General features: G+C 36.1%; 1 protein-coding gene across 8 annotated transcripts in view; it reads left to right on the top strand.

The window, feature by feature from the left end:
- The window catches only part of ANKIB1 (ankyrin repeat and IBR domain containing 1), a 109,036-nt gene that overhangs the window by 67,274 nt on the left and 20,916 nt on the right, over positions 1-20,846 (top strand). For 7 of the 8 annotated variants that reach the window (XM_068405497.1, XM_068405500.1, XM_068405501.1 and 4 more), the window contains 6 exons: positions 1,660-1,842; positions 9,346-9,463; positions 13,102-13,310; positions 15,581-15,669; positions 17,425-17,569; positions 18,954-19,120. In XM_068405497.1, the coding sequence (XP_068261598.1) occupies positions 1,660-1,842; positions 9,346-9,463; positions 13,102-13,310; positions 15,581-15,669; positions 17,425-17,569; positions 18,954-19,120 (911 nt within the window). Of the gene's footprint in view, positions 1-1,659; positions 1,843-7,326; positions 7,469-9,345; positions 9,464-13,101; positions 13,311-15,580; positions 15,670-17,424; positions 17,570-18,953; positions 19,121-20,846 lie in introns of those variants that run through there. The other variant, XM_068405502.1, reaches the window with a different exon arrangement.

Here is a 20,846-nt window from a genome sequence, read left to right as displayed (position 1 = left end):
TTGCAATTGTTTAAATTATTAATGTGATTATTTAAATTATTAATTTTCTTATAATTACTTAAGAGACATAAGTCTTTTAAACACTGCTTCCAGAGAAATATGGCGTCATTATTAAAAACTTGTTGATTTGCATATTCCTCATCTTGCGGATTAGATTTTGATCTGCATAGGTTTATGGAGTGTTCTTTCAAGTATATTTATTATTTTTCTTCCTCAGAATGTGTCTTAGTTGCCTCAGTGAAATTTCTGTTAGAGTTTAAAATGCACAGACAGAATGTTAACAACATTTTTGACAATGTTAAGAAGTTTAGATAGAACAAGGTAACTGTAAGCTGGGTATCTTGATAGTTATCCTAGTATTATCTTTATTTCTGCCTGATACTCTGCTATGAAAATAAAATATGGTATCATACTTAATGACAGTAATATCTGCTGAACTAAACCTTGTTATTGCACTGGTTTGTGGTATTTTTGGGTTTGCATTTCTTTTTATTTTGGAGAATGAGGGAAAAGTTTCCAAAGAATCTGCAAGAATTATTCCAGGTTTCTAAAGCACACTCTGTATTTTACAGTGACAGGTGAAGGAAATACAATCTACTGAAGAGAAAAGTAAGAAGTGACTGATCATGATCTAAAAGGTTTATGTGGAGAACAGATCATTTGGGGGAAATTTTCTTTTTTTAGAAGTATAAAAATTACAAGCTGAGTTTTGTAATATCCTGGCTAAAGTATAGGATAGTGTTGTTTCAGCCATCATGATCTGAAGGCAAGATAATGTTTATAGATTTTAGTTTTATTTAGAAATAAGATTAATCATTTTGTTAGTGAATGATTGTCTTGGATGCTCCATTGTTAGAATTTTAGCACGTGTTAAGTCATAAGAAAACAGCAAAACGGTCCACTGTTGGCCTTTAAAATCTGTGGCATTTGTTGTCCTTTCTTGTGTCAGATCAATTTATAGCAGGAGGCAAGGTTGGCAAGGTAGTGAGAGCAGCACAATTAGTGTTTATTAGCTAGAGACTGCATTTCTGGGTGGTCACTGGCATTAGACAAGGTTGGTGAAAAGACACAATACTAGACCATTGTAGAATTATTGGAATTACTTCATTTCACCTTTCTCATGTCCTCAAAACTAAGGTAGAGCTACCAGTAGTATTATGTGCTATCTGTGAATTGGTACCCCATCTTCCCTCCTCCCATTTTCTGTCACCACCAGTGTACCAGTGCTGGGAAGAATGGTGGAGTTATACACATATATAAAGAATATTTAGAGGTGTTTCTAGCTCCATCTTGCCAGGTGCTTGAGGACCTCAGGCCTCTCATTTTCTATGGAGCACTGACCATATCATTAGAGCAGAATTTTAGTGTTTAAAACCTAACAGAGACATATTGTATAGCATTGCCTTGTAACGTATTTCTGAGATTTTGTGGTTCCATGGAATTATGGTGGATATAGATATGTATGAAATCAAGCAGTAATTTATTTAATAACAATAGAGAATCTTTCTTTCCCAAAGACCATTGCTATTATATTTGTCTCTTCTTTCTGTTTCCTTGTTCATATTTTTTTTGTTCTCTTCTTAACTGACATGTCTTTTCTTCAGGGTATTATTAGAGTTGGTAATTAATAACTGTTTACTTTGCCATTTTACTTTTCAGCTTCTAGTAAAACATGGTGGAGATTTGTTTGCAGAAAATGAAAATAAAGATACCCCATGTGACTGTGCAGAGAAACAACACCACAAAGAGCTGGCTCTTAACCTGGAATCTCGAATGGTATTTTCACGTGATCCTGAAGCTGAAAGCATTGAAGCTGAATATGCTGCTTTAGACAAAAAAGAGGTCAGAGGATACTTTAAATTTGGGGTATTTTACACATTTATATTTGTAGCAGTTACATTGTGACAAAATTCTGCAAAATATTTCAGTAGGTACTGTACTTTGTACTGTGCATTTGTAAACTACTTGATTTTAACACAGCTCTTTATAGCTTTCAAGTTAAGCTCAGAGAACGTAACAAATGTATTGTCAAAACTAAAGAGAAGTTTTGTTCATATGCTTAAGTACGAGGAGTGTCTTCAAAGTGTTGCAGGCTGTGAGGCTGGAGGAAATACAGTGAGACCAGTAAGACGGGAAACAGTTTCTCTAAAACAAACATTTTTTACATATTTTTGTTTCTTAAGGTGCCTTTCTGTTTAAAAATGAGGGTAGAAGAAATTCTGAAAAGGAGAAAATCTGTAGGATAAAATAGGGAAAATGTTCTGGTGGATCTTCCTAGACTGAGACTGGGTTGAATGTCACCAAAACCCATCTGAGTAGTGCAGGATTTCAAAACAGCGCATTTACTTTCTTGTTTTATAACATGATGCCTGAAGCTACTGCATACCAGAACTTTTATGAAGAATGGGTATGACAGGTGTTGATATTTTGAAGTCAGTTTTTGAAAAAGAGAGACAATTCACTGACACAAATTTCTGTGAATTCTGGTATGCCTTACAGAAGACTCTGATTTGATAAGGACAATTTGACCAAAAAGATTCTGAGCAAAAGTTCCCTCCCCCATCCATTGTCAGATTTTAATTAACTAAAATTCTAAATTAGAATACATAGATAAATTATATGATTCAGTAAATATAATGCAGTAATTCTGTGCAAATTAAAGGACAATAGATTTCTGTATGGCTACTCCCTTCAAAAGTAGCCTGGCCTTGCCTTTTACTTGCTTTTTTTACTAGCTTATCCCACTTATGACTCAATGACACTTAGAAGAAAGTTCGTTCAGATTTAGGTATGAGTAAACTTAGATCACATCAACTGTTTCCCTGAAAAATGTCACGCATGGTCACTTTTATTTGAAAGTTAAGAAAGTCTTTGTACTGTTCAATTCATTTTCTGACTAATTTTCTTGAATAAATTCAAATATAAACAAGCTTAATTAGATGGTTTATTCCTAGATGAGCACTTTTAGGATGAAGTTTAACATACTTGAATTGTACATTGAAATAACAAATGTATTTAACTCATTTTAATTTCTCTGAATATTCCCATGTAGAGACACCCAAATTGTTGTAAGAGTATAGTTTGAAATTGTATTTTCTCTGTTGGCAAAACCACTTTAAAAGACTGCTGCATTTCCCTGCCACGATTGCAGTTTACCACTCCTTTGGTTGTACAAGTAGAACTGTTTGGATGGTTATGCTGTTGACTGAATCATAGCAATGATTTGGCTTAAAAGAAGAAAAAGTTTTAAAGAGTGGTAATATGTAATTGTTTTATTTAACCTGAATAATTTTTATCATTGTGTTTATACCATGGGTTTGCTGGCATACGCACCAGCACAGCTAAGAGAATAGTGAACTTACAAATATGGGTGGGGCAAATCAAGAACCACTGGAACAGGCTTTTCAGCAAGAGAAAATAATGTCTTGTGACTGTTTAAGGTAGATGCTCAGAGCAAAATCAACAATCAACTTAAAAACTTGATAGTTACAAGGGACTCAAGTGAAAGGTAATTATGTTAATTTGGGGTCACTTCACTGAGACTGTTAAAAGATACAGTTCTGTTCCTCATTTGACTGTTTTTAGCAAAGCTGTTGAGCAAGAGAACTGAAATGCAGGCAGGCCTGCAGACCTAGATCCATCTGACATGCTAGGACAGCTTTCCCACATGTTCTAAAGATTCACAAGCCAAAAAATGTTAGCCTGGAATTTGGTACAACGATTGGTGGTCTTGAGGCTTCACATAGAGCAATTCTGCCTTAAAGTACTCCCTTTTTTTTCCTCCTTTCTTTGTGACTTTTCAGTGGGATAAGTTCACTAACTTCTTGTGTAACTGTAACAGCACAAGTGCTAGCACAAGAGAGATGCCAAGAGCATGTAGCCAGGGGAAATTAATTTTTCAGTCTTATCCCTCAGAGTGTCCAAAACCAGCTGAAAAAAAACAGCCTTAAAGACTAGCACTGAACAGCAATCCAAATGACTGCATGTCCTCATCCTCCAGGTCTGTGGACAAATGTCTGAGATGGGCAGTGAAAGCTATACTTACCACTGGCTATGGTAATGCCTCCAGCTGTTACCTTAATGGGGCATGAGAAGTGATCCAAAAGCCTTCCCCAGAACACATATCCTTCACCAAAATTGCTCCTTAAAGATGGTCCTCTACTTTTTTTCTCTCAATTTAATTTTTAAAAAATGTTAAACACTGAGGAAAACAAGTGTACAAAATGCTGTTTGACATAGTATTTAGATTGTAATTGTTCAGTGATGCCCTTTAACATCCGTCCAAAACACAACAAATTAATTCATAATTTAAAAACTTTGGAACACCAAGAGATACATTTTCAAAGTCATTTCATCTCTTGAATGAAGGTAGAGGAAAAGATAAAACATTTGAAAACGATGAATAGGATTTCTTCACAGGCAAAACAGCCAAATGGGCTTAACTTTGGTGTTTATGATACGGACAGTAGTGTCTGGAATCATAGTACCCAATACCTCCCCTTCCAGACTTGACATGTTTACAGCAGAAAATAATCCTCTTTTTCGTACAGAGCAAAAGATTCTTGTAGTGCTCTGTTCAGTGTCATTGAATTGTGTATACTCAGAGTAATAACAAAGCTTTGTTTCTGATGTCGAGAACCAGTTCGTGTTGTTCTTCACGTTGAAATATTACCAAAGAATTATATGAGTGCTCATGTTTAGAATTGAATCACTTGCGATAGTGGAAAAAATAACTTGCACATACCTTTCTTTGATTACAGAGCTCTCAGGCCGTTAAGAAATACAGGTTGCTGAGTAGACCCACATTTCAAGTTTGAGAGCCTGACAGAAAAGACCTGTCTATCTTCCAGCAGTTCAGTTTACTCCTTCCACAAGGGTTTCTGAATAAAATCCGTTTCCATTATACAGTTACCCAGCCTTTTAAAATCTCATTTTACTACAGTGCTCCCTGAAGCATATTTTTAAAGCAACATTTCTATTTTACTTTGTTTTTAGTACACCTCAGACATTTTTAGTGATCAAGTTAGAGACTGCAGTTAAAGATGGGTAGCAAACAGGCCCTAACAGTTTTGAAGCACAAACATGATTCCACAAAATGCACTTTGGAAGGAAAACAATGTGCCAACACACACATAATCTGTATTTCTCTATATAAAATGGAAATGCTAAATATTTTAAGAATGAAATATAAAATGTGACTGTCTTAACACTGTAGTTAGTTGTAGCAAAAGAAGATCCATCTATGATGTGTAGGCAGTGGAAAGGGTATCAGAAAACAAGCCAGGAAAGTATTTCAGATGACCTTCTACGTCTTGATTCTTTTCTCTTACTTTGTTGATGGAACAATCTCTAAAGAAACCTCTCTGTTATAGAAAATCTAAGTTTATATTTATCTTTTAATTCTAATTGAAGTTACACTAAATAATATGACTGTAACGGATTTTTTTTTAAACTGCTTTTATAGATTTTGGTTGTTTTATTTGCACCTTCTTTTAATTTGCTGTTCATTCTAGCATTGGAGCATATTTGTCTTGGTGAGGTATCCCTGGAAGATAACAGGCACCTTCATTTCAATCACATCATGCAATGTTTTAAACTTACATAAGAAACCTGGGAATGCACAGTACTTCAGAGCAGATCATCTAGAACGTTTTGGCTCTCAGTCAGACTCAGAGAAATACATCGTGCAATAGCAAAGTATATAATTTCTTAGTTCATTTTACATATGTGCCTCTGAATACTGTAGAAATACACTGCTTGTGAGTGTATCACAGATTTATTGAGTGTATAGTAATCGAAATGGTTTTCTTCAGTTCCAGAATTGATGTCATATAAATACATCTATAATGCAAATATAAATACAAAGAGTTATCTAAAATGATTAAAATATACTTTATCTCTACATATAGAGAATGGTTTATTAAGTCAAAGGAGAAGAGGACTACAGGTAGTTGAGATATACACATTCATATACATATAGTGCGTATACTTATACTTGAATGAGTTAAATGGAGTATAGATAATTTTTTAAATATATGACTCCATTAACTATAGAACTCCGCCCACCCATAAAGGAGGATATTTACATGAAGTGTATTTGACACCATTTAATTATACAGTCATCACCATAGCAAAGAGTTACTTTGCCCTTGTCTAATGGTACTTTAAAAGCAAAGAAAATAATAATAGTTTGAAATGAGCTGTTAAAATAATCAGCTTACATATTAAAAGTACTTTCAAGAGAAAATTATATAATTTATGATATCTAAATATGAGTGGTAAAAAATTGAGAAGAAAATAGTGAAGGGCTCTTGAGAATACAGAAGTGTTGAAATCTGTAGTGAGAAGCTCACCAATGGATTAAATTAGTAATTCAAATAGTGTATTCCAAAATCATTATATAGTCAAATGATGCTAATATTGCACAATGCCTTTTTCACAGCAAATATCAATAAAGACCTCCTCCATAAATGCTAAGTGTTCAAGGAGGTCTCTGACCATCATGAGCTGTAATCAACATCCTTTACAGTATATGGCAGTGCAGAGATAAGTCATCAATATTTGAAGTAGTTAAAAACAAACTGCTATGATATTTCATAAAGGATATACATCCTTATAACTAAAGACTGTGTCTTCACAAGTCTCTACAAGACTATGTCTTGTACACATGAACATTTTTAAGGATTCTCATTGTACAAAGCCTTCACTCTGCAATTTCCAGATCAAGCTACTTAGTAGTGCCAGCCTAACATTTCCTTTCTTTCAGCTTCTTCTGTGGGCTCATATATTACTTTATGAAACAAATGTCTAAAGTTTCAAACACATTCTTAAGAAATATTTCCCTCATTACTTAAGAAGATAAAATTAGGATTCTTAAAAACCACAGTATCCAAAAATCGCTGCTGGGTTGTGTGGAATGCTCCAGCTGAGAAATAGAGTAGTCTGTTACTCAAGGGAGATAATTGCCAATGTTTGACCTAGAACCAATCAGTTAAATATAATTTTGAGCATATCTGCAGTTCAGGATAAAATACTAGGTCCTTAAATATGCATGTGTATTGCAGGTTTAACAGAAAAGACATTTCTTTTTGTGATATATGTGGTTTTCAAGAAGTGAGTACTGTTGTGCTGACAAAGCTACTTGTTTTACAATTGCAATTCAAAATGCAGTTCAGATTCAGTCAAGACGATTTACTCTTCACTTCCATTTTTTGCAGCATATTCATGCAATTATAGTCATTCAGACACCCAGCTGTTTGTATCCCTGTCTCTCTGACATGTTTTTATAAATGTTCTCTTCTGTAAGAAATTAAGTAGGTCAGTCAAATTCCAGCATGCTGTGAATCAAGTGGCCCACATTTATTTCAGTGCAAGCCATTAACGTTCAGATTGTCCTTTACTGAGTCATGCATGATCAGCAATGGAAGGACATGCAGAAACTCCCGGAACCTGGGCAATCAAGATAAAGGTCAGGACACTCACAGTCCATTTCTCTTCTGCTTTTCTTGCTTTCTCAAAAAGGACAAAGACCCAGAGCAGATCATGGCACCGTTACTCTTTTCTGATCACAAAGTTTCTAATATTGAGAAGTTACTGTTTTATTTTACTGACTAGCTCACAGAAGAGGTCCCTGTGGGAGTCAGTGATGTTTTTAGATGCTTTTAGATTTTATAGAGTTTATTGTGATATCTAGAATGTAGGAAGCATGTTATGTTTTTAGAGTAGGTGTCTCAAAAGAACAAAATCATTTAGAGGCCCAGGGTATCCATTGTCCCCACCTCTTCTGCCTTCTGCTTGTTATCCTCAAAGGGTTATGCACACGGTAGACTTTTACTTAGACTGTAAACTTCCAAGGACAGAACCAGTCTTTTCCTTCATGTCTCTGTATGTTAGCATGCATGTATGTGCATATTATCTAGCACTGGAGGGTCCTGGAATGTGCTCTACATAAAATCAAGATATAGATAGTAAATAATAATGGTGTGTCGTCTTAACTGTGGTTGTCTGTTATCGCTGCTGTTCTGTGTCCTGTCTTCTCGAAACAGGTGAAGACAATTGCCATTTGGTGGCCAGGTTCCTGATGAGTCCTGTGTACATATCAGTTTTATGTCAAATGCTTTAAAGCTTTTGTTAGCTATCCTTTGTATAAATAAAACCAGTGCATGTAAGAATAATTTTTTACATGCCCTTTCTGTATCCATTCTCTGTACATATCCTCCCACTTGTTTTTCTCTTTCTACCTTTTGGCATTTTCTTTGTGCGACACTAACAAATATATTATTTGCTGTCATGTTCTTCCTTTCTTAGTTTTAAAAAGGAGTCTATAAAACATGTGTATGCATCTCCAGTATCTTGGCTGGAGCTAATTCAATCCTAAAATTATTGCCTTTTTGTTTTTCTTATTTGACCTTTTTTTAACACTTTAATAAAGGGATGGAGCTCTACATCGGGAAGGCAGCTGGATGATTTGCTCTAACTGTGTAGGGCTATCAGAGTTGGCCACTGTTTCTCAAAGAGAGTTTTGACATTTTCATGTACAATGAATCCCCAACCTTGGAGATACTCAAAAGCCATCTGGACACAGTCCTGGGCAGCTGGCTGTAGGTGACTCTGCTTGAGCAGGAGGGTTCGACCAAGTGACATCTGCAGGTCCCTTCCAACCTCAACTGTTCTGTCTTTCTGTGAACCTCTGACTGCATGTCTCATCTGTCCTGCTTCTCTGTTTCTGTGAGGGTTGATATTGCCTCAAAAGACCTGTACCTGATTCTGTTCACAAATGTATATCTTCTTACTATCTAATGTCTCAATGTATCCTCCTCCAGATCAATTCAAAGTTAATAGGTCTCAATTCATGTATAAAGTTAGTGGCAGAGGTTCTATATACAGTGTGTGTTAACCTGTCCTTTCTCTCGCTTTCCCCTGAAATCCTTAGTTCAAATCTGGTCATGCATTTTCATACACGTGCCACGATATTTGAGGTTTAATCACGTCAAAATTTAGCTGGATTCTGTGAAAATCTAGCTTTTTTTGAGAGAGAGAGAGTCAATGTGAGGCTAGTTCGTCATTTGAACATGGCCTCCAGCTATAATGGAGAACTCTAGAGATACTGTCTTTTAGATTTTGAAATGTACAAGGATCATACTATAAATATTGCAAAATGTCAGTGTTTCCATATAGCTTTGCATGGTCATTGGTCTGCACAATGAATAAATTTTGTCACGTCTTGCTTCACAGTTGAGATGTCGATCAGTAACAGTGCTTTGAATGTTTTCATTTTAATATGTAATTAGAGACTAACTGGAAAATACTACTAGACATAAATTGTCTTTCTTCTTCTTCTCAAAGCCATATGAGGGGCTAAGACTTCAGGACCTGCGAAGGCTTAAGGATATGCTGATTGTGGAATCTGCTGACATGCTCCAAGCCCCGCTCTTTACTGCAGAAGCTCTACTTCGGGCACACGGTAATCCAAAATCTTAAAGACGAAATAAACTGTTTTCAGCAAAATCAAAATTGCAGCTGTATGTTTATTTTTTATTTCCAAGTAAAAGAGAATTAATGGTTAATCAAATACCAGGAAACAGTTCACACAGTACTTCAGAAAGAAATACAGCGGTAATATGTCAAAAAGCATTGAGGCAGACAAGGAAGCTGATAGGAAAGTGATTCAAACTAGGAATTATAAAGGAAGACATTTTAACTTAAGCAGTGTGGAGAAACAGAGCTTTCCTTTTTTACTGAGAGACACAGAAGTAGCACTTCCATGATTTTATATGTCAAAAAGTCAAATTCAGTGTACCTATTTTTGTCAGACCATTGGTTTTCTGCCACTGTATATTGGCGTATAAAACTGGATCATTTTTTTTTTACTTTTTTTTTTGTTGTTGTTGCAATAAAAGCAGTCTGACCATTGTAATAAATGGTTGGAAATTGCCTTGGGGTTTAAAGCATATGAGTGTATGTCCTTTGAAGGTTTTTTATAGTTACTCTTTTAATACAGGGTATACTTTTCCACGTGTATATCTGTAACTAGTTTCATTTCACTGAAATCAGTCTGTGCTCTGGTCGTGTAATTTAAACTGGGATTGTCAGAATTCAGTGTGTTCACTCCAGGCAAAAGTACCTCTGAAACTCCGTGGAAGCTTTAGGCTTTGATTCAGTGATTCAAAACTTATGCTTACTGAAGCATCTGCATTGTTACTGTATGCCAAAGGAACTACTCAGGCAGTTAATGGTTTGCATGCTCATTACCGTATTGCTGAATTAACCTTACATACCCTACTATTTTTTTGGGCTCCTTGTGAAAATAAAAGGGAGAGGGAAAAGTGAAATAGGAAAATAGTATTTTACACCCACAACATTTGGCAGACTTCCATGAAGAGGTATGGTACCTGAAACTTAGCTCTTTTACATTGTTTTCAATAGTTGGTGTTTGTGTTCCTTTTAACATTGAATTAAGTCAACATGAACTTGTGCCAGTCTGATGATATTTAAGGCACAGTCTTTGCATATATGGTTTTTAGTGTTGATTATTTGTTTAATTCTTATAATGTATTTATATATATGCAATATTTGAATGCTATTTTGAATTCTCAGAATACTCACACTGAGGCTAAATATTGCTAAATATTTGACTAAGTTGGTAGGCAGATTCTGTAACCCATGCAGGTATTTTGAAGAAGAAAATTATGGCAATACTGTTCAAACTCGCAGCACAGTCCGTAATAAGTCCAAAAGCAGTGAGGTTGATGCAAACTGTGGAGCAATGTCTGCCAGCATCTAGCAAGCAGAAACTGAAAGTTGAGAAGAAATCAGTCTGTGTTGGAAAGGTCATTCTACTGATGTTGCCTTAGTGATGTAGCAGTAACTTAATGCAACTGGCCAGTGCGGAGAAAGAAGCACAGACAGTTTGCAAGTCATGAGAAAGTCAACTATTTTGCCTGTAACTGTAGTCACATACTGGATATTATTCAAACCGAATTTATTTTGTTTGAAATGAAGACATAGAATTAGTTCAGCCTAGTAAAGGGAATAACTGAGCTATTTACAAAGGCTTAGACAATTGGGAAACATCAAATGCCAAATTGTAATGTTTTTGCATTTAATCTTGAAATTCATAAAGGAATAATGTGAAACCTTAACTTAATTCACACTTACTGTATGAAAAGCATGTTTTAAATTCTTGGAAAGATCATAATTACTACTTTTCATAGCTTACAGACATGTAATATCTAATCCAACAAACCTTGCTTTCTTTTATCGTACAACTATTATCAATTTACTGACAAAGGCTGTAAGAGTTAAGAGTGTATTTTTCTTTTTTTTTTTAAATCAAGAGACACAAGTATATAGAGTTAGAGCCAAGATTAAAAAATGTTATTATGGCAGTCATGAAAATAAGTAACTTTATAGTTTTTCTACAAGTGTTTTTTCAACATTGTTCTTGTTTCTCTTCTAGTTTATTATACAGCAGTTGATTTCATGATAAAAGAGAGGGAATTCGGCAAATACAACTACCTCATATTTTACTAAAACTCATAAGTTAGTAAAGAGAACACAGTGGAATCCATTTAGTATCATGTCTTAACCCTGGACAATTTTAAAGATACAGTAGAAACAAAGGAGCTCAAGAAAACTTTTAGCAAATTTTATCTGTGTCTTAGCATCAGTCAGCTCCCCTCTGAATGATTATAAGCTCAGGGTAATTTGAAAAATGCTAATAAAATTTATAATTTTTGAAATGTAAATATGTTCAGGGACCATGTCTTTAAACAAATGAAATTAAACTAACCCATGATATGTTTTAGCTTAGATAAGTAAGCACCTGATCAGTAAATAATCTCCAGCTCAAAGGCTTTTTTTCATATTAGGAGAGAGCAGATTTTAGTATGATAGCAATCATTATTTGATGGGGCAATGTTTTTACTAAGTTCAGTGCTTACAGCACATATCTTTTTTTTTTTTCCAGCGTTAATACAGTGTAGGAATACTATTTATCTTTTTCTCATAAAATCTAAAATTCAATAAAAATGACACAGATCTTTTGGCTAATAACATTGAGTTTCCAGTGGGAGTACCTAACATTAAAAAAAAACCCTCTAAAATATGTATTTAAAGTATAGGAAAAAATTGAGAAATTTCTCTTTCCTTCTGAAATTCTAGTTCATATGATCTGTGCATAGTGTTGATGGTTTTAGATTCAAATCCATATAGGAATTTGATAGTTTTATGTTTAAATGAGAACTTTTAAGTTATTAGTAGAAAAAAATCACTATTCTTAAAATATCTTCAGTATTACTCTGAGGAATCAGAAACAGAAAACATTTCAAACAATGATTAAGAAAGATTTGTTTTAGTTTTAAGATCTTCATACATAATAGAATTTGTTTCACTAGTTCTTTTTGTATATAAATGGGCAATGTTAATTATGAATAAAAGTAAAGCATTCAGTAACAATTACAGAATTAAAATGTAGTAAGAATATATGAAATATTTTTTGCAATCAGGTGGCGTTTTGTCTTTTTTTTTCCCTAGAAATACATTGCTCACATGCATATATGAAGACTGGTAATTCATTAGGTCACAAATCTTTTTGTAATCCAGTTGTGTCTTACTCTTCTTCCGTCGTTTGTAGCACTTGGCTTCATCTTCTTAAAAAAACACAGTAGATAAAAGTGAATCCATATAGAACAATTACTTTTTTCATAGAAAGGGAAAATAGTGAAAATTCTGGGGTGCAAGGGCTATTACATTTTGATCTGTCTTTGCAAGTCACTGCAGTTCTGGTTTCTGATTGAGTCTCCTAGCTACTACAATTGCTGTAAATAAATAATAAAAGCAATTTTATTTAAGACTGATATTACAGGGAAAGGAGATGTTTGCGATGCGATTATTTACATAAATACATTGCATTATGTATGATATTGGAATGTGTTCTGTAAAATTTAATGTCTAAAGTTCCATTCACTTACACTTTGTCATATTTATTTATTTCTAAATTTTTTCTCTTAGTATTTATATATTCTTTTGAGGGTGCCATTATAAAATATGTTTTAAACATTGTCAGCTGCATAATTTCCTGTATCTGTGTATTTCTTGAAGACTGGGACAGGGAGAAATTACTTGAAGCCTGGATGTCTAATCCAGAGAACTGCTGCCAGCGTTCGGGGGTTCAGATGCCAACTCCCCCTCCAAGTGGATACAACGCGTGGGATACGCTCCCTTCTCCACGAACTCCACGCACTACTCGCTCTTCTGTAACTTCCCCTGGTGAAATCAGCCCCTCACCAGGAGACATTGAGACAGCTGTGGTAAGTTTATAAAGAGATGTGAAACTAGCAGGGCAAAAGAGCTTATTTCTAAGCATAGCGCACCTATGTGGACAGGAGAGCTGCGTTGTCATCTCATTCTGAAAATGCGTTTGTAAATGTGTAAGGTGTTTCTCTTTCCAAAAGGGTGAACAGAGAAGTTGACACCTTAAACATCCTAAATAATAACACAATTGAGCATCTGGCTAATATAAAGCACTCTGGTTTCACGTTGGCTGTCACTTGAAAAGTAGCATTTTAGCCAGCTACAGTCACATCAGTGCATTTGGCTCTTTTGAGCTTCTCTTCGCATCTCATACTTACCAAGGTGTTGACTTTCATTGTATCCATTTCCCTAAATGTACCCAATGCTGTGAACCCTGCCTTTTGAAATTTTTTTCTTTAGAAAACAGAATTCTCTTTGTCTGCATTTTGAAATGTCAGCCCACTAGTGTACTGTAAGCTTATAATTACTTTTACTACGTGTGGGCTGCTTCAAGCGGTTTACGAGGCTATTGCAAATTTGAAATATGAAAGCACCTTTCATTAAAATCAGTGTGGTTCTTTTGGAAGACAGAGTTCTCTTTTTAATAATCTGCAGCTGCAGCATTATAAAACTTTTGCTCCATGACCTAAGCACTTTTCTAGAATATCATATGCAGTCTTGCAAATGGATCATCCCTAGATCTCGTATTAAAATTAAGAGTTTGCATTCCTGCATAGAAATCTTTTCTTTCTTTCATTATAAAATGCTGAAAAAGAAGCTATGTAGAAGGAATAATGTTCTCATACATTTATTTACATTAGCAGTTAAATATTGTCTGGGAATATTTCCTAATTAAAATGTGTGATGAAAGATTACATGTCTTCAGTTTTATATTGTGTGTTTTGTTTTTCATTTACGGTCCATAAGCCAGGAATGCAGGTTCAGATAATGATTGCCATTCTAGATCTAGTATATCTAAATCCAAATCCAGAGTTATACATTTAGTATTTCTGTTCATTTAAAAATCTTATAAAGAGCTATCAAAATAATATTTTCAAAATGTTGTTTATGAAATAATACATATTTTTTTGAAGTCTCTCATTTTGGCAGGAAGATGAAAACAAAAAGGAATAGATAAAATAAAACCACAAGCTACAAAGCTCCTTTTCAGATTTTCCATTACTATCCTATCTTATAATTAAAACTGTTCCAGTAAATGTTCTGTACTTGATATTTTTGACTCAGGGCTTCATGAAATTCCTTTTTTTAAAGTTACATTTTAAACAAAATTGAAAACTCGTATAAATTTGTGAGCATTTTTGATGCATTGTCAACTTCTAAAATATTTAATTTTGGCAAGACAATAAGCTGAAATGACTGAAACAATGATAAATGCCTTCATCAAGTTTTACACTTTAAATGCTGACTTCTTTGGTTTGGTTCTGTTTTGGCTGTAACACAAGTGCTTGTTAAAAGTGGTGTATCATAGGCTAACTTTTTGAAAATGTCCTGTGTGTGTATGATACCTAATGTATTGAAGTAAATTTTCATGGAATCTTTGTCCCAATGGAAAGAAAATTCCATTTGTACTCCTTGAAGAACATAAATTATTTATTTTCACATCTAACCACAAGCAAAGAGTAGTTTCATCCCTATGCTTTAAATGTTTTCAGAGTAAGGGTCTCAGTATTGGATTTTATTTTTTCTATAGTACCTAATTCTATAAAATTCAGCAGTGGTATCTTCTATTGGAATATTTGTAGCTTAACTTATTCTTTATTCTGATTGACAGCCTCTAAAGTATTTTAAAAAATAGTATTTATGTAGATTATTACTTAAAATGGTTGCTGCTGTTGCACAACCAAATTGCTCTGCCTTGATTTAGACCTGATTGTGTGAGATGCTAAACATTTCCTGTAGCCACTGTCATATCGGAACTCCTTTTCTGGCTGCCTGGGAAGCTGATGAAAAGTTCAGGTCTCTTGTCCCTGGAACTCGTAACTCTGAGCTCCCAGTGCTCTGCAGGGTGAAGCACTTACTGAGCTGGAGGACATGACAGAAGGCACCCCAAAATGTGCTGTTCGGACAGGGAGGTACAGAAACAGAGATACCTAATCTTTCCCATTTTTGTTTCTATAGCTTAAGTAATTTTTTTTCTGGTTACAGTTAGATTTTCTCCCCTCCTGAGCACTTCTTCAAATTTTGCTGAGATTTTCCAGCATAACATGTCCTGCTAACAATATGCTTTAGGATATTTCTTAATCAGAAGTATTTTTTTCATCTACAGTGTGACATTTGTATGTGTAATATTTCTGTGTTTGAAGACCCAGTGGATATGCCTTGTGGACACGACTTCTGCAGAGTATGCTGGGAGGCGTGAGTATATGTACTTTTCTATCTTTTGAGAAACTTTCATACTTGCCAATTTGAAGTGGAAAGGACAGAGACCATAAATAGCTAATGATCAGGTACTGTTTGCATTTCAAAGAGTTGCTGGTTTGACCGTATTGTATATTTAAGTTGTCACTCAAAGTGGCCATCAACTGTTTTAGGCTTATATAATGTTTGTTTTGATCCTGATTCAGCAAAACTCTTAAGCAAATGTTTCAAGCCTGTGTGTAAATAGATGAGCCTACTCTTGATTTGCTCAGTGTGTGTGTGGCGTTGGCGATGTTGGGGTTTACACTTTCTAAATTAAGCACGTGCTTAATTCCATCTCTTAGTTTAGCACACTAAACTTAGGCATCGTAAATCGATTTCCAGTCAGAAAAGCAATTAAAACGCTTCCTTACATTGAGGGTTAATAACTGAGGAGTAGATTTAGCTTGAAAGTTCTGTTAGTGTAATGCTCTTGTTACTACATAATTTTTTTTTTTAAGTTAAAATAGTCATGCTAGTAAAAAATTCAGACATGGATAATTATGCTAGTATAAGTATTAACCATACTTCGCAGGAGTAATTATATCTGTATGCAGTGCCTTTATATTCATCTTTGTCCCCATTCAGGAGATGATTGTACTAATTGAACTGTACCACTATAGTGTCTTGTTATAGTGTCATATCAGCACAGCTAGTACTTCTGCAGATCAGCCCAATTTACATGAACCCATTCCTCCTGTGTTAAGGAAGAGCACTTTCTCTTCCATATGAGCTTTGAGAAGGCAGTTCTTTTCAGTGGCAAGAAAATTAATAGTCATGCTGCTGTTGTCTTGCAAATTGTTATGCAGCAATGTAGAAGTTACCAAGAGATCACTGGCTTGACATGGTGCTTCTAATTTGGGTGCTGGACTACGTGTACTGCAATTTGTGCATACACCAGAGCTATGGTTCGACTCAAGCAAGTGTTGGCGGTGGCACGTCTAGGGTGGGATTCATCTTTCCAAGCCAGTCATTTCTAAGTTACTCGGAGCATAGCCAGGACTGAGTTATCCCATTCTAAGATATGAATCTAAGATGGGATGAACTGGCCAGTCTCTCTACCTTAACTATTAAAGGATCCCAGGTGAATAGCTTAGAATAGCTGCCTGTCCTTTAGATGATTAAAGTTAGATGAGACGAGTATCATCCTTAATGTCAGATTAGTAAGTAAGTTACAGCTTTTAAACTAAGCAACCTTGTGCACTGTTAGCTGATGTCCAGCTTTCAGCAGATTTCTGAGCTCGTTCTGTCTTCCATTCTGGTGCTTAGGGACTATAAAGGTCTCCATTTAGAAATTTGTTTCCAAGAGCAGACCTACTTTGACTAGCACAGTTGTAAAAATTAATTGCATATCAAAATAATTCTTTCCTAGGTTAATTACACTTAAATGTTCAGTTTCTGATTTAAGTTAGAAGTAATGCTCAGTTTAATTAAACATTGCAGAGCTGTCTGATAAATGGCGAGGATGGAAAGCACAAACACATAGGGCTAAGCATAGCTGATGGTGCTCGCTTTTGATCCATGACAGTGTTCTTTTAATTTTTTTTAATTATGCTGTTCATCAAATCTGTAGCCCTTTTGAGCAGAAAGGGATACTTGTTCTTTGTTTAAAAATTGGTTAATGTGAACATCTGTGAACCTAGTATAAAGTATTCAGCAGCCTTTTAAGTTTTAATTTTTATTCGCAAATACTGACTGACAAAATTCTGGCAGATTTTTGAATCTGAAAATTCAGGAGGGTGAAGCTCACAACATTTTTTGCCCAGCATATGATTGTTTCCAGCTTGTGCCTGTAGACATCATAGAAAGTGTGGTTTCCAAGGAGATGGACAAAAGATACCTTCAATTTGACATTAAGGTAAAATATCAAACTGGTTTTGTACTCTTGAACTGTATTTCATTTTATAAAAAATAACTTACAACTTCTGTGTAAAATGCTGCAATATATCTATAACTTTCGAAGTAGAAATTCATAAATATGTACACTGAATTATTGGCTATCTTATATGTCATAATATCAGTGTTTGATATACCACTGAGAAAAAAGAAAGAACGTTACATTTATTCCTTAAGCACAAATGCAAAACTTCCATAATGTGTAACCTAATGCAGTATTATTAAAATCATTTGATCAAACTAATGTTCGTAACAGGTGACGTGAAGCTTTTAATCAGACTTGTTTGTGTTGGCAGTCTAAAATTTTTAAGAGTTTTTGGATTATTTTTATTACCAAGAGGCTGTTTACATTCAGAAATAGTATGTGTTCCCATTTAAAAAATTTATTAGTACAACTGAATTACTTAATTTTTTTCTATCCAATGCTTGATATCATTGCTATATAGGAAGAGAAGTAGGAAAACGTTGATTTGGTTTTCCTGTTTGATTTTTTATGTGTTTATTTCCATCATTGCAACTTGTTTTTAAAAGCAATCTTTTAATTCACCTTTTTTCTTTCATACTAGTGTAGTAATGAACTAGTCTTTGAGATAATGTGCTACTTTATCAGTGGTGGCAGGGCAAAAGAAAGTAGAGAAATATTTTGTTGTTTACAATACAGTACTTTCTCTGTGTGACAAGTCTCTTTAATGTATGGCAAGAATCTTACACAGTAAGATGCAAATTAAATGACCAGATCTGATTAATCTTTTACATCTTCGTATTTCAAGTGGTTGATGATCAGCATAGGTTTGAAGCAAAGTAGTGAAAGTTCCTTTCCCTCCTCATTTATTAGATGTAAGTTTTACAAAAGAAGACCTGCTACATTAGCCAAAAAAGACTGGAGGTAAATTCCTGAGTTAGTCTAGTTCTGATTTCAAGTTTATTGCTGGTGAGATATACTGTAGGGTTTTGGTTTTAATCAATAGGGTTTTAATTCTTTTCCACTACTAGAGCCAGTTCTGTTAATGAGTGTATTGCCAGTGCATATATATAGTAGAAGTTTACAGTAAGCCATATCACAAAGGAATTGACTTGCACACATTGAACATTTTGTTTGGGTTGTAAATCATTTGCATTTTAGCATAAGTCTGGAGTACTGTTGTTATTTCAAAAAAAGCACCCAAATATTTTTAAGGTGGAGATTAAATTATTCCCTTTTTAAAAAGCCTATCGAAGTAGCTACAAGATTGTCCTTATGCTTTTTGGTTTTGTTCCTTCAAAGGAAGATTATGAATACAGATTGTTTTATATCAATGATGAAATCTGTTCTTATGTGGTAACATTTTTTCCTTTTCTTCCTCCAGGCCTTTGTTGAAAATAATCCTGCTATTAAATGGTGTCCTATACCGGGCTGTGAAAGAGCAGTAAGGCTAACAAGACAAGGATCAAATTCAACAGGATCAGATACACTTAGTTTCCCTATGCTAAAAGCCCCTGCTGTAGATTGTGGAAAAGGACATCTTTTCTGCTGGTTAGTACTAGAAACTTATCTACAGAATCACAGAATGTTAGGGATTGGAAGGGACCTCGAAAGATCATCTAGTCCAATCCCCCTGCCGGAGCAGGATCGCCTAGACCATATCACACAGGAACGCGTCCAGGCGGGTTTCGAATGTCTCCAGAGAAGGAGACTCCACAACCTCTCTGGGCAGCCTGTTCCAGTGTTCGGTCACCCTCACCGTAAAGAAGTTTTTCCTCATATTTATGTGGAACCTCCTGTGTTCCAGCTTGCACCCATTGCCCCTTGTCCTGTCAAGGGATGTCACTGAGAAGAGCCTGGCTCCATCCTCATGACACTTGCCCTTTACATATTTATAAACATTAATGAGGTCACCCCTCAGTCTCCTCTTCTCTAAGCTAAAGAGACCCAGCTCTCTCAGCCTCTCCTCATAAGGGAGATGTTCCACTCCCTTAATCATCTTTGTGGCTCTGCACTGGACTCTCTCTAGCAGTTCCCTGTCCTTCTTGAACTGAGGGGCCCAGAACTGGACACAATATTCCAGATGCAGCCTCACCAGGGCAGGTCATCCTGTTGTCCACTAGGACCCCCAGGTCCCTTTCCCCTACGCTGCTCTCCAACAGGTCTGTCCCCAACTTGTACTGGTACATGGGGTTGTTCTTGCCCAGATGCAGGACTCTACACTTGCCCTTGTTATATTTCATTAAATTTCTCCCCGCCCAACTCTCCAGCCTGTCCAGGTCTCTCTGAATGGCTGCGCAGCCTTCCGGTGTGTCAGCCACTCCTCCCAGTTTTGTGTCATCAGCGAACTTGCTGACAGTGCACTCTATTCCCTCATCCAAGTCATTAATGAATATATTGAATAGAACTGGTCCCAGTACCGACCCTTGAGGGACTCCGCTAGACACTGACCTCCAACTGGACTCTGTCCCATTGACCACCATTCTCTGGCTTCTTTCCTTCAGCCAGTTCACAATCCACCTCACTACCCGATCATCCAGACCACACTTCCCCAGTTTAGCTGCGAGGATGCTGTGGGAGACTGTGTCAAACGCTTTACTGAAATCGAGATAGACCACATCCACAGCTTTACCATCATCTATCCACCGGGTTATGTCCTCATAAAAGGCTATCAAGTTGGTTAAGCATGACTTCCCCTTGGTGAAGCCATGCTGAGTGCCCCTAATGATCCCCCTATCCTTGATGTGCCTAGAGACAGCACCAAGGACAAGTTGTTCCATCACCTTTCCGGGGATGGAGGTGAGGCTGACCGGTCTATAGTTACCCGGTCCTCCTTCTTGCCCTTTCTGAAGACTGGAGTGACATTCACTTTCCTCCAGTCCTCAGGCACCTCTCCCGTTGCCCACGACTTAGCAAAGATGATGGAGAGTGGCCTGGCAATGACTTCCGCCAGCTCCCTCAGCACCCGCGGGTGCATCCCATCAGGGCCCATGGATTTATGGACGTCCAGATTGCTTAATTGGTCCCTGACCCAGCCCTCATCTACCAAGACAGATTCCTCCTCTATCCTGACTTCTTCTGAGGCCTCAGGGGTCCAGGGCTCCTCAGGACAGCCTCCAGCAGTATAGACAGAGGCAAAGAAGGCATTCAGTAACTCCGCCTTCTTTTTATCCTCTGTCTCCAGGGCCCCCACCTCATTCATCAGTGGGCCTACATTGCCTCTAGTGTTGGCTTTACCTGCCATGTATTTGAAGAAGCCCTTTCTGTTGTCCTTGAC

Source organism: Nyctibius grandis, chromosome 7 (genome assembly GCF_013368605.1).
Source record: "Nyctibius grandis isolate bNycGra1 chromosome 7, bNycGra1.pri, whole genome shotgun sequence".
NCBI lineage: Eukaryota > Metazoa > Chordata > Aves > Nyctibiiformes > Nyctibiidae > Nyctibius > Nyctibius grandis.
Note: the sequence above shows the minus strand (reverse complement) of the source record. Positions and strands in the feature narration are given on the sequence as shown.